This window comes from Leuciscus leuciscus (genome assembly GCF_965113295.1).
Source record: "Leuciscus leuciscus genome assembly, chromosome: 16".
NCBI lineage: Eukaryota > Metazoa > Chordata > Actinopteri > Cypriniformes > Leuciscidae > Leuciscus > Leuciscus leuciscus.
The window spans coordinates 27,011,911-27,024,980 of record NC_138740.1 but is presented as its reverse complement, the minus strand read 5'-3'; the positions used below and the strand labels follow the sequence as shown (position 1 = coordinate 27,024,980).

The 13,070-nt window shown below is 35.7% G+C and overlaps 1 protein-coding gene and 2 long non-coding RNA genes across 8 annotated transcripts in view; 2 read left to right on the top strand and 1 right to left on the bottom strand.

Annotated features, from left to right (window-relative positions):
• The first annotated feature begins 36 nt into the window (after positions 1–36).
• LOC309477284 overlaps positions 37–13,070 on the top strand; it is a 347,071-nt gene continuing 334,037 nt past the window's right edge. The window contains exon 1 of the long non-coding RNA XR_014198600.1: positions 37–538. This is a non-coding gene — a long non-coding RNA (uncharacterized lncRNA). The remainder of the gene's footprint in view (positions 539–13,070) is intronic.
• Positions 3,417–5,830, top strand: LOC309477283. The gene is made up of 6 exons (XR_014198599.1): positions 3,417–3,786; positions 4,162–4,213; positions 4,402–4,466; positions 4,567–4,625; positions 4,709–4,812; positions 5,048–5,830. It is a non-coding gene; the product is annotated as an uncharacterized lncRNA (long non-coding RNA).
• The window catches only part of unc5da (unc-5 netrin receptor Da), a 225,137-nt gene continuing 222,227 nt past the window's right edge, over positions 10,161–13,070 (bottom strand). For all 6 annotated transcript variants that reach the window (XM_082140471.1, XM_082140472.1, XM_082140474.1 and 3 more), the window contains one exon: positions 10,161–11,950. In XM_082140471.1, coding sequence (XP_081996597.1) covers positions 11,710–11,950 — 241 coding nt within the window. In that variant the 3' untranslated portion in view covers positions 10,161–11,709. The remainder of the gene's footprint in view (positions 11,951–13,070) is intronic.

The window sequence follows — 13,070 nt, the reverse complement described above, 5'->3', positions numbered from 1 at the left end:
AAATGTCCTGTTGCAAATTAAAACAAATTATATAAAGCTACTCTAAGAAGGGTCATTTATTTTGTTGTATTGAATTTCTGCTGCAAAAAAACAGCAACAAAATGCATGCATTTACATTACAAACAAAACAAAAATGTAGAGAGACTTCAAAAGAAACTGCAGTGCAAAACACAATCTATGATCAATACAATATACTGTCTGTTGTATAAGGGCAGACCTGACACACATAAAATAATGCAGTTTCTGTAATTCCATCTGATGTTAGTGTTTTTATGACATTGTGCTATGATTGACTAAATGTTCCTGTTGGAAGAGAACATGTGTTAATGTTTTGGTAGACATAGTATGTATTGTGTTAGTGTATTATTGTATTTTGAAAATTAGTTTTGGAGTTTAGTTTACAATGTGTGATTTTGAGCATGAAATTAACCGTTTTGCCAATTGTGTGTTGTAGTTGTGTTGGTGCGTTAAGAGTTTAGGAAAATTGTTAAAAGTATTGAAAAAATTGTCATAGCGATCGTAAAAAACTGTAAACACAGTCCAAAAGTTATTATATATATATTATATAATTTTACATTAGATACTGTATATAATTTTATATAAATATATAATTATGTGTATATATTTTTATTTAGAATTTTTCATATATATATATATATATATATATACTGTATATATACAGTATATACACACACACACACATTATTAGAAAATATTTAAATAATACAATTCATTATAAAACACTTTTCTAATATATATGTATACTGTATGTATCTGATTTGGGCTTGAAAGCTCCGGTTCCCATTCATTGTAATTGCATTGAAAAAAGGGGCCAGTAGTGCAATATCATATTTGTGACAAAGAATGTCATACAGGTTTGGAACAACATGAGGGTGAGTAAATTATGACATATCAAAGTGTTTAACTATCCTAAAAGAAGCCGATTTCAAATGCTCACATTCCACAGAGGCAACTATTCTGGAAAAAAAAAGATATCAGCACAGTTTGACACAGATGACTCAGTGAAATAGACACAGAGAAAATAAAGGGAGGAAAAATGAAAGAGCGGCACAGAAAAGAATAAAGAAAAAAACAGACTGGGGACTAAATGCCAATGTAAAGAGTGAACAGGCCTGACGAGTTGAAGAAAGAGGGGAAAAGGAACGTAATAAATGAGGGAAGGACAGAAGGAGACAGTGAGCAAATAAAGATGAAAAAAAAAGCTCTGACAGATACATAGAAGAAAGGAAAATGAGACGGAGAGAGACAGTTGATCCAGACTGTTGTCTGATCCGGTCTAAGGCAGTTGGCCCTTGGCTTCTTACCAGTCGTAAATGTACAGTAATTCAAAGCATGCGACTTGACGTCGGCTGGAGGGAATGTGTGTGTGTGTGTGTGTGTGTGTGTGTGTGCTATGGTCAAACACAAAGAGTATGCATCTGTCACCTCCAGAAACACACAAATGCACTCAAACAAACAAGGTCGCAGGTGATGAAATTACTAGTAGTGTTCATGCCGACTCTATGATTGCTTAGTTACTGTCCGTATAAGACTGTGTTCCACCTCTGTGCCTGAAGCTTCACCCTCAGAAGTACTGATGCCCATTAAATGTGGCACATCCCCCTCATAGATTTATAGTCAATACATCTTAGTCAAAGCAAAAATGGGAATACAAAATGGTTAGTTCTGACTCTGAAAATTTGACTGCATGCAAATTTAATGCTGTTGTTGTGACTGCACATTCTACTGTATATTACTATGGCTATATACTGTATATCACAATTATGAATCTAACAAAAACATGTCCAGGTCACATATTAACCCAATATCCAAAGGGAAAAAAATTGCATGACTGATAATATTTTCTAGATTTTTTACTTTATTTATTTATTTTGTTTCTCATTATGCACAATGTTGATTCTCATTAGATTCTCAATAATGAATGTAATACAGATATGTATTAATGTATACAGCAACATAACAGTATTTTTTAATGTATAAAGTAAAATGTTATGATCGTATATATATCATTTTACATTAGATACTTTATATAATTTTATATAAATATATTGGCCTAATTGTGTATATATTTTTATTTAGAATTTTTCAGCATAATTTTATTATTTATGTTTTTATATTATTCAACATTAGTAGAAAAGTATTTTCTAATAAATACTATATTAATTTTCTAATATCTTCGATATGTGTATATATATATACTGTATATATAGCTAGATAGATAGATAGATAGATATGTTTTCTATGTATTATTCAATATTATTATACAAATAATATAAAACATTTATTATATAATAAAATATTATATATCCCGTTATATAAAAAAAAACATTATACAGTAGATTAAATAAATATATTACTTTGGAGGAAGACATTTTTATTTGAATAAAGACATATAAAAGAACTACAACTATAGTGGTTTCAGGCTTTTGGACTTCACTGCTTGCATGTTACAAATATGTAACGTAAATATGCAAATATCATTGCATTAAAAACCAAGGCAACATCATGATACTTTTTTTCCAAGTAAGAATAATCCCAAAAGAGAGAAAAACAACGCTGTGCTGCTTAGACTGTCACATTTAGTTTAAGCAAAGCTATCGGTTGTCAATTTTAGGTTCCATTATTTCATTGTTCCGAGTTCACACATTTTCATAACGTTTGATCATGATGGAGTAGGATTCATAAAGACATTCCTCCGGGTTACATTTCAGCATGAAGTCTGCTGCAGACAATATTCCACATCTTCAGCTATGAACTCATGGAAGAGTGCACAGCAGGGCTGAAATGGAAAAGCCAGCCATGAAGAGATGGAGGGGAGAGGGGAGGGGGGATCTAGATATCACGAAAATTACAGTAAACATTTCCTGCATTGCAGCTGCACTCTGTATTTTACAATATATTTACTGTAGGATTGCAAAACAATAAAACAATATAAAATACCAAATTTATTCACACTTTAGATTAGTGTTCAATTTTCACTATTAACTAACCATTAACCATATGACTTTTGCCTCAATAAACTCCTAATCACTGCTTACTAATATTTAGAAGGAATTAGGTAGTATTAAGGGATGTAGAATATGGTCATGCAGAATACGTGCTTTATAAGTACTAATAAACAATATCCTATAGTAATATGCATGAGAATTGGACCCTAAAGTTTTACTCTAAATTTATATGCAACAAAACACCATTGTGCATAAATATATATATATACACTGTTAGACTTTTCTGTAATTTCTACAGTTATTTACTTTAAATCCCCCAGTATTATACTGCTATTTCTCTTTACAGTAAATAACTGTGATTCCAATTGCATCATGGGAATTTTCTGTGACGTCTAACACCACATACAGAGACTTACTGTATTTTTTAAATTTGCTGTATGTATTTGACGTAACTGCCTCTCTGGCTGGCACCATTCCACCGTGCTTTTTATTTCCTAATTTTTGCCTTACACCACGTGTCTACAACGCTATAATAGCCAGAGGCTGTCTATATTGGACACATTGAAGCGACCGGACCTTTAAATGCAAACCTGTTTATCCCTTGTAAGAACTAGTGCGAGCGCTTGGACTCGTATCGGACTACGTCTGAAATATAACGGCCGCGGCGCATCACTACACTGTCTGGGATTTGTCGTGTCGCGTCAGACAGACATCCAGTGTAGGTAATGGGGTCTGTCTTTTGTTGGATCGCGACGTTCGTGTCTGGCCCGGGGAAGAGACGGAATTCACTTCACCGAGAGAGAGATCAGCAAGCAAGGTAAAAAAAAAAAAAAAAAACATTCTGTGTATGTTGACAGGATTGTGCCCAGTTTAATGTATGTTATAACGTTAACGTTAGCCTAACGTTACTCGTCGTCAACATGGCGGTAACGAACTTTACCATGGTAAACTGAGCTAACGTTTCATTTTACACACTTTGTTAGATTATTGAATTGTCGAGTTAAAATATGCCAACGAGCAACGCGTTTACATTAACAATAAATGTGAATAAACTAATGTGAAATTCTGTTTATATCCTAATGTTGGCCTACTGATGAGAACCTTTATAGTTTTAGCATTAGTTTGCAAACTATACCATATTATAGTTTATTTTTATGGAATTTAATATTTACTTCCATTTTTGTGTTTAAAGGCAACTGCAACAAAGCGCCAATTCGCGCCAGTGACTTAGCAAGATTCCAGAGGTAGGCCAGCCCATTTGTGATATATTTTGAGAAGTTTGCTGAAATGATTAGCATACACTATGTGAAAATTGCTTTTGAGCCACTGGTGCAGACTAGGTAGCTAACAATATCTTATAAAATCTCTATAAAATTGGCTAACTTTATATCAAATAAGTGACCTTTGCATTATGTCTAACTTTATTACACAGCAAATGAACCAATCAGAAGATGGACCATTGTCTTTGTTCAGTCTCACCAGATTAAATGTATCCAGGTAAGCACTGCAGTAAAACTCTCACTAATTCATTCAGACCAAATCTAGCATTCTAAACAACTTAAGTTTATATTTTTGCATTATTTTTATATTTTATTAGCCAGCGACTCTACCATTGCAGTTCCACCTGACCAGGAAGGTCCTAATATCAGCGCACAGGTGGGTTAACTACTGTAGGAAGGAGAACGATCATCACACAATGATTTCTTGCATGTATCTTACTGTGTATTTGTCTCAAACAGGTACTCCTTCACTGCAGACAAGCTGAAATGGGCTAAAATCATCTATTTCAGTCGTTCAACTTCTTTCTATGCATCTCAGCATTTTTGGACAGAATTTAGGATTTGTAAGTATTAAAATTTAATCTGGCATAATTTAATTTAGTTCTTTTGTATGCTATTTATTGACAAAAGCTGTTTACAAATATATATTAAGTTTTTGTGAAAATAATAATAAAAATTAACAAAAAAGGAGGTTAAAAATAATGTGACACTAATATTCTCTCTCTCTCTCTCTCTCTCTCTCTCTCTCTCTCTCTCTCTCTCTCTCTCTCTCTCTCTCTCTCTCTCTCTCTCATATAGTTTTGGAACCGGGATCTCCTCTGAAGGACTGAGTACATTTGTGTTTGTGGGCACGCATGCAGACCAGGGAACACTCTGATGTTGTCAATCAAGTTCTGAACAGGAACCAATCTTTGGAGAAGTTCATTTATTCACAAAGGTGGACAAAAACATTGTGTTGGCTTTTTAAAGATTATTTTGATGATGACTTTTACTCCTATGCTGTAGAAAAGATGGAGTAGACATCAGACATTGATAATAATAATAAATGTTTCTTGAGCATCAAAGAGACTTCTTTCAAAAACATTAAGACACTTAAATACTTCTTTTGGCCACCAGTGTACATGAATCCAACACATTTTTGGAAATAAGTGAAATTATTTTTAAGGTGGGGTTATGTGTCTTGTATTGTGAAAAGAACTGTGTTTTGTCCTGTTTTGGACATTTCCTTTTTGAATGCTTAATGTATTTATATTCTGCAGTTTTATGAATGTAATGGTTGATATTTCATTATAATACTTGTATAAGCTAAACAACCAATGACTCTACATTCATTTAGTCAAATGCTAATGTTTTATTTATGATTTTATGTATGTTTTCAAAAATGTTTGCAGTGAAGGACAGCACATAATGTGTTAATTTAACACGTTTACACATCTTTGTGCTAACCTCTCTGACATATTTACTTTGTTAAAATCATTAACACAATGAATGAGTTAAAATTAACACAAAAAATGTTGTCTCTAAACTTACCCATTAATGTGTAAAAATTTCACACATCATTTCCAGCATTGGCATGTTTATTTTGTGATATATATGAAATGTTTTAAATAAAAAAATTGTATTTTGTGATAACTGTCTAATTGGTTTGTATGAAAGTAGTACTTATGTAGGATAAAAATAAAATTAATCATATATCAAAATTATCAAATCTAATTTATATTTAGTACAAATAAAAATAATTACAGTAGTGTACTGATTAGCTTAGTTTTTACAGTAATGCACTGTACTGATTAGCTTCGTTTTTACAGTAATGCACTGTATTACACAAAACTGAAATACGGTTTGGTACTGTAACTCTTAATTACAGTAACTTACTGGCAACAGTGTTGCCAGTAAGTTACTGTAAAAAACCCTTGAAAAGTCTAACAGTGTATATATATAAAAAGACAATCACATCAAATGTGATGCACCCTATAAGGGACTTTTGGGAAAATTAATAAATTATAAGGTGTTTTTTTTAAACATATATTAATATATTATAATATAATATAATACAAACTATGCTTTTTTAACAGTATTTTGCAGTAAAACCACATACATCGTCCTATTAAATCTATAATACATGTTTAATTAGGGTCCCCAATAAACATTGTTTACTGCAGCATTTTTACATGTTTTTTCAGTCAATATTTTCTTCTTTCCTTGAGTGCATCTAACAAACAACTGATCCCTGATCGCTTCCCCATGAAAACAAAAGTGATAAAACGGAGAGAAAGAGCGAGTGCGCGCTTGTATCCAAGCTACAAAGGAAGTAAACGGCAAAACAAGGCAGTGAACAACAATTCAGACCTTTTTCGAAAGGTCTGCCCTCATGAGCTTCACATGACTCCACTTTCCCCTGCTCCTCTTTTTGTCTCTCGCTTTCTTTCACTGCACAAAGCCGCGTACTTGAGCGTTATCTAGTTATCTCTCTTGCTTGAAATTGCTGTAGTTATACAGTTAGCTGTGACCTTTCCTGCTCTGTGCATTGCTCCCTCCCTCTCTTTCTTCATCTATCTCTTTTTTTCCCTCTCTCTCCTTCTTCTCTCCGGCACACAGGCTCCCTGTGTGTTCTGGACTGAATGGCATGCAAATGGAGTGGGTGTTTGGGAGGCCTTTCATCCGGCCCTGAGAGAGTGAGTAAGAGAGAGAAGAGAAAAGAAAAAAGGAAAAGAGACAGTCATCTTTTATCCATTTGAGTGAGAACAGTTGTCCCAGCAGTTAGTCGGTGAGAAAAAGCAGGGTGGAGGTTGCCCTGTAGAGTTTGACATCTGGCGGACATGCTGTGTTCATTCGAGTCACAGGCTCATTTGCCCCTGTGAACAGTAGGGGACAAAGCGTCCCACTCACACAACACCGTGAATACAATAAAACCTTCATTTAATGAACAAAAACCAATGAGGACACCTCAAAGAAGCCTTTAAACTATAGTACGTCCAACCTCGGGCCTGGCTTAAAGGGGTAGAACCGGCTCTTTAAAACCGAGCTGCTAGTTTTGTAATTACTGACTTGTGCCGTGCGGTGGATATGTTTGCGGTTTAGCGAACTAGAACCTCCTGAAAGCGCCTGAGGCCTTGAGTAAATTATTCCCCCGTTGCGTCTTGTGACTTGATCCATATCTGATTTGGGCCCCTCGAAGCACAAAGGAAAAGGGAAGTTTTTCATCAGGACATATGCGGTTCCCTCTACTGGGAGGACATAAACTTCACAGGAACCATCAGTTTGTCCAATAGGCCTAACGCAGTTGAAACTGAAGTGTGGAGACTCTAGGGGATTGGCAACAGTTTTGGAATTATAAGGGACTGGTGACTGAGATGCTTGTGTAAAGCAGTCATCGCCACACACACACACACACACACACACACACACACACACACACACACACACACACACACACACACACACACACACACACACACACACACACACACACACACACACACACACACACACACACACACACACACACAAACCCTGTGTTATCCAGAGACCTGGATTGTTTAGGTTAAGACTTTGAGTGGGAGTGTGAAGCTCCAGGGAAGTGCGTACTTTTGGTGAGTGTCAGAGGCCCAGGCTGGAGATGTCGGCACTGGCTGAGGCCTGTAACATCTGGAATGGCATCCTTCCTTAATGTAAACATCATTGTGTTAAGCAATACCTGCTTCACAACACTGATCTAAAGTGAGAGCATTTCAAGTGTAAAATGCTGTATAAAATAAATGCTGTTTACATAAACAAATACATCAATTAGTAAATCATTTTGTGAATCAGAACTGACTTTTTATATTTTGAACTTTAAAACTACCTTTTATTGTTTTTATTACGTGATTTCCATGTGGTGCTAACTGCAGAGCTATCATTTTCTGCCACCAGGTAGGCTCCGCCCACAAAACACGTCATCGATGTTTGCAAACACCTACATGGTCTATAAATTTTTCTAGAATATTTGATCTTGTATAGATTTATATTATTTAAAAATATATCTTTTTAAATCCTTAATTATTTAATTCCAGTAAATCACAAACAGCTGGAAAATTCACGTGGCCTTCGAATATGGTTGTGGACAATAGAGGGCCTTGGATTGAAAAAGGGTTGAGAAGCAGCTGTAAACGGTAGTAGAGAAATCGAGGAAATATCAAGTTATCTGCCGCCCTCTGCTGTTGATAATCTGTTACTGCATCGCCACACATCACACAGGCCATGAATGGAGTACTAGCGTTCTGCACACCGCAGTACTGCCATACAGTCTATCATTTGTAATGGTTTGAAAAACAAAACACATTATGTAACAATAAAATCATGCAACTTCATCTTTGTCACATGAGATTTTCACACGCTATTCATAAAAATAAAAATGTACAGAAATTTACATTTTTAGTCGGATTCAGGGATAGTTTACCACAAGGAACAATTTTCTTACTAGCCTACTAATAGCACTTATTTTTTTTAAAGATTCATCCAGCTTACAGTTCAACATTTTTGTATAATAATAATAATAATTTAAATATTATGCTGCAACCTGGTCAGCTCCTATATCATTATGGGATAGTAAAGTGTAGTAAAGCGCCTACTGTTTCATGAATACTGCATATTCTTACATCTTCCATATTTGACATGCCCTTTTTAGATACCATATGGTACGCATTTGGATATGTTTCATTCACTTATTTTATCTCAACATTAAAAATAAAACAGTTTCTTGTGATTCTGCGCTGCTCCCATGCAGATCAGTGCAAATGCATTCAAAAAGGAGTAGGCTATTGAAGACATTTTTTCCCATTGCCAATAAATAAATAAATATTTATTCAAATGACACTGGCACTAGCACCCTTTCTCTTTCGAAAAAAAGAAGAAGAACAGACTGATAATCTTTCAGAATCCAACATAAACCATCACAAACAGAACTGTATCCCAATAAAATAAATCTATCAGAACGTTTTTGTTTCTCTCTCACGCGCTACATCCCATATGCCTGTGCGCGCTCTGCTCGACTAGCAACATTTATAACAGGGTCTTCTGTGTTACTGTACTGTTAATGTACGTTCAGACAGGGACGTAAACCCATGCCATTAAAACTGCCATCATGGCATTTCCTTTTCCTCCCCTTCCTTTCATTTCTTCTCCCTTCCCTTTCCCCTCTCATTTATGCCTTTCTCTTTCACTCTTCTTATTCATCTTCTTCCCTTTCCCCTCACTTCCCCATTTCCTCCTGTTTCTCTTTTTCCTTTCCCATTTTCTCTTCCCTTTTCGCCTCTCTTCCCATTTTCCATTTCCTCTTATTTTTCTTCACATTTCCTCTTCTTTTCATTCTCATTTGCTCTTCTTTTTCCATTTTCTGTTCATATTCTTCCCTTTCCCCTCTCCCATTTCCTCCTGTTTCTTTTATCGTTCCCATTTGCCCTTCTTTTCCCTCCTTCCCTTTTATCTTGTCCCTCTTTCTTCATTTCCATTTTTTCTTCATTTTCCTTTCCCATTTCCTTTTTTCCCCTTCCCATTTGCTCTTCTCTTTCATTTCCCTCTTCTTCCATTTTCCTATTTCCTCTCGTTCTCCCTTTTTCCTTCCTCTTCCCATTTCCTCTTCTTTTCCTTCCTGTTTGCTCTTCTCTTTCCTTTCCCTCTTCTTGATCATATTCCCTTTACCCATTTCCTCTTGTTACTTTTCCCATTTTCTCTTCTACCCCTTCTACTTTCTATCTCCTCACTTTTCTCTCTTGGTCTTTCCTCTTCCAATCTTTTTCATTTCGCAGTTCCTCTCTCTTTATTTATTTTAAATCTCTTCTTTCCTTCCCGTCTCCCTTCCTTATTTTTTTTCTCATTCCCTCCCTAATGTACCTCAGACACAGCACATATAAGGTTTTAACAATTTCACATATCAAAAAGCACAATCTCTTTTTATAGTCTGATGCAACAGACGATTTCATCACATATTCACAGTTTTATGATAATCTAGCATTATCAGCTCATCTTTCGCTCAGATGAAGTGATGTGAGATACCTGGGATGAGATGAGAGGGCAGCAGATACTGTACGCTTTATGTTCCCATGTGAGCTTGATTATATGCAGCATTATTCATGTATGCATCTGCACCTGTCAGCACATTGTGGGTTTCCAGCAGGCGAGATGTGTTAAAAATGCTTTTTCAATTGTCATCATTGACTCCATCGGGCCAATATGAGGTCACAATCTGGTACTAGATGTATGAGGAAAGATAAAACAACAGGGGGAAAAAATCACATATGGAAATCACTCGCTTGATACGAGTACGTGTTCTCTACATCCAGATCAAACCATCAGAGGTTCCTGTCAAAATATGTTTGATGGATTTTTACTGGATTATCTGATGAATTTACACAGAGCTGTCCATCATTCGTCATTTTGAGAAACAGCTGATAGAGAAGGATTCAGACCAATCAGCAGTCAGCATGGACATTTAAAGGGATAGTTCACCCAAAAATGACAAACAAATTGAATAATGCACTTGTCACTTTTTTAACATAATAAAAGAGAATGGGGACTGGTGATTTCAGTCTGTTTCTCATGTAAAGCTATCATATGGCTTTAGAAGAATTTAGGATACAGTGCACAGGTTACAAACTAGATTTTTTTTTAGGTGAACTGTCCCTTTAAATGTATTATCATATTCCAAACCTCAAAACACACTTTCACATTAAGCATTAGTCCTTTTCTGCTTTCTTCTTTTATATTTCTTCCTTTAGACAAAAAAAATAACAATAATAATAATTATATATTTTGATAAGCTGCAAAAGTAAATGGTGTATAACAACATTTTGATTTGGTTATCTTCGAGTACATCTCTCAGTTTACACTGGTTGCTATCCAACAGGCTTTAATAGTATTCAATAGTACAGATTTTTTTTATTTTTTTTTTGTTTTGAATCTATTTGCAATCAGAAAGTTACTCAGAAATGCAGACAACCGTTGTGAAAAGACGCAAAACAAAAGTGTCCCACAAAAACGACGACACATTCTTCAACACTCTGAAGCATCGAGGCAGCCCGGTCTCGTGGTCGCGAATCAACATTTAGGCTGTCGAACTTTAGCAGTTCGCCATTACGGAAACAAATGATCATGAAAGTATACCCACAATCCTTAGCTGCAAATTTTCATCAGACAGGCTCAGTGTATAAGTCAGTTTGTTCTGATGCATTTAAGGGTACTTGATAGGAATACTGTGTGCATGTGTGTGTGTGTGTGTGTGAGAGTGTTTCTGTGAATCACTGAAGCTTGTTTATTTGGTCACAACCCATCTTTAACACCCTGTTTTTATAAGTCAAGGAGAGGGAGGAGCTACTTTTTTGCAGGGCTGGGGCAAACTCAAGTGCTGCCTCCTCTCTCCCTTTGTCGAACCCTCTTATCTCCGATAAGGACAGTTTTAGTCTTCATTTCCAAGGAAAGTGTTTTTAGGTGTGGTTCGCGTCTAGCTCCTCACTGCTGCAGTTTATGGTAGAGTCGCCAGAGGGGATGGTTTTGCTGATGCGGTCCAGAGTGTCAACGCTGGTGGAGTGTTTAGATTGAACTTTGCCGATTTCCTCCAAAGCGCTGGCCAAAGAGTCCAGATCCCCCCGCTCCTGGTGCTGAGCTTCCCACAAACTCAGGATGACAGCGGACGGGCTCGTCTGGCACGCAAAATAACCCAGGTTTCTGTATGGGGGGAAAATTCAGGACAAACTTGGATTAACAGCACAATCTGAACACTGAAAAGTACAAAAATACAATTTAAACAATGACTTAACAAGGTCCCTCTAAAGCCCCTTTCACACAGAGATTCCGGAAAATACACGGATAAAGTGACCCGGGATTTGACCCGGGTTCGTTTGATTCACACTGCCAGTGATTTTCCGGAATCAGAAGCCCCTTTCACACAGCGCTTTGAACCCGGGAAATTGCCGGCAAATTGCCAGAACGCCTTCTGTGTGAACGCAAACTCGACCCGGCATCGATCCCGGCATAAATCCCGGGTCGAGTTTGCGTTCACACAGAAGGCGCTCTGGCAATTTGCCGGGTTCAAAGCGTTGTGTGAAAGGGGCTTAGGTCTAAGAGAAAGCAGGAACAAATCTGAAATGATAACTCTTAATTTTTTAAGACTATTTAAGTGCATGGTGAGGAGAAGTAAAATGCGAATGAAATTGTATTTGCAAAACAAGCATTTTAAATAGACTTTCATTGGTATTTTATATCATTTTAAGTTCATAACTGCTTCATAAAAACCAACCTTTTACATTCATGAGTGAATATGAATCTCAAATCAGAAATTACTGGTAACACATTAATATAAGGTTCAATTTATTAACATTAGTTTATGTAGGTCTCATGAACCAACAATGGACAATATTTTTACAGCATTTATTAATCTAGGTTAATGTTAATTTCTATATAATCTAATATTTTATTTTATTTTTAAGTTGTATAAAATAATAACAGTTAATGTATTATGAATTAACATTTAACAACAGTATATTTATACGTTTACAATTAACATTAACCTAAATGAATAAATGCTAAAGAAAATCAGCTGTTAGGTTAAAAGTTTTAAACACACAAATAAGCAGCGTTTTTGTATTTTTATTTTAAATTCTTAATGCTCTAACCCACAAGATTGGTTATATAAACTCATATTATTCCGCTCAGACACTGAATTATTACACTCTATTGCAAGGATTCTCAGTCTGCATAACTTTCAATTTAATAATGTTATCCTGTAATGCCTGTATGCCCCAACAACAAATCAAAATGGTTAAATTAGTTTATAAAAGCGAGAAGG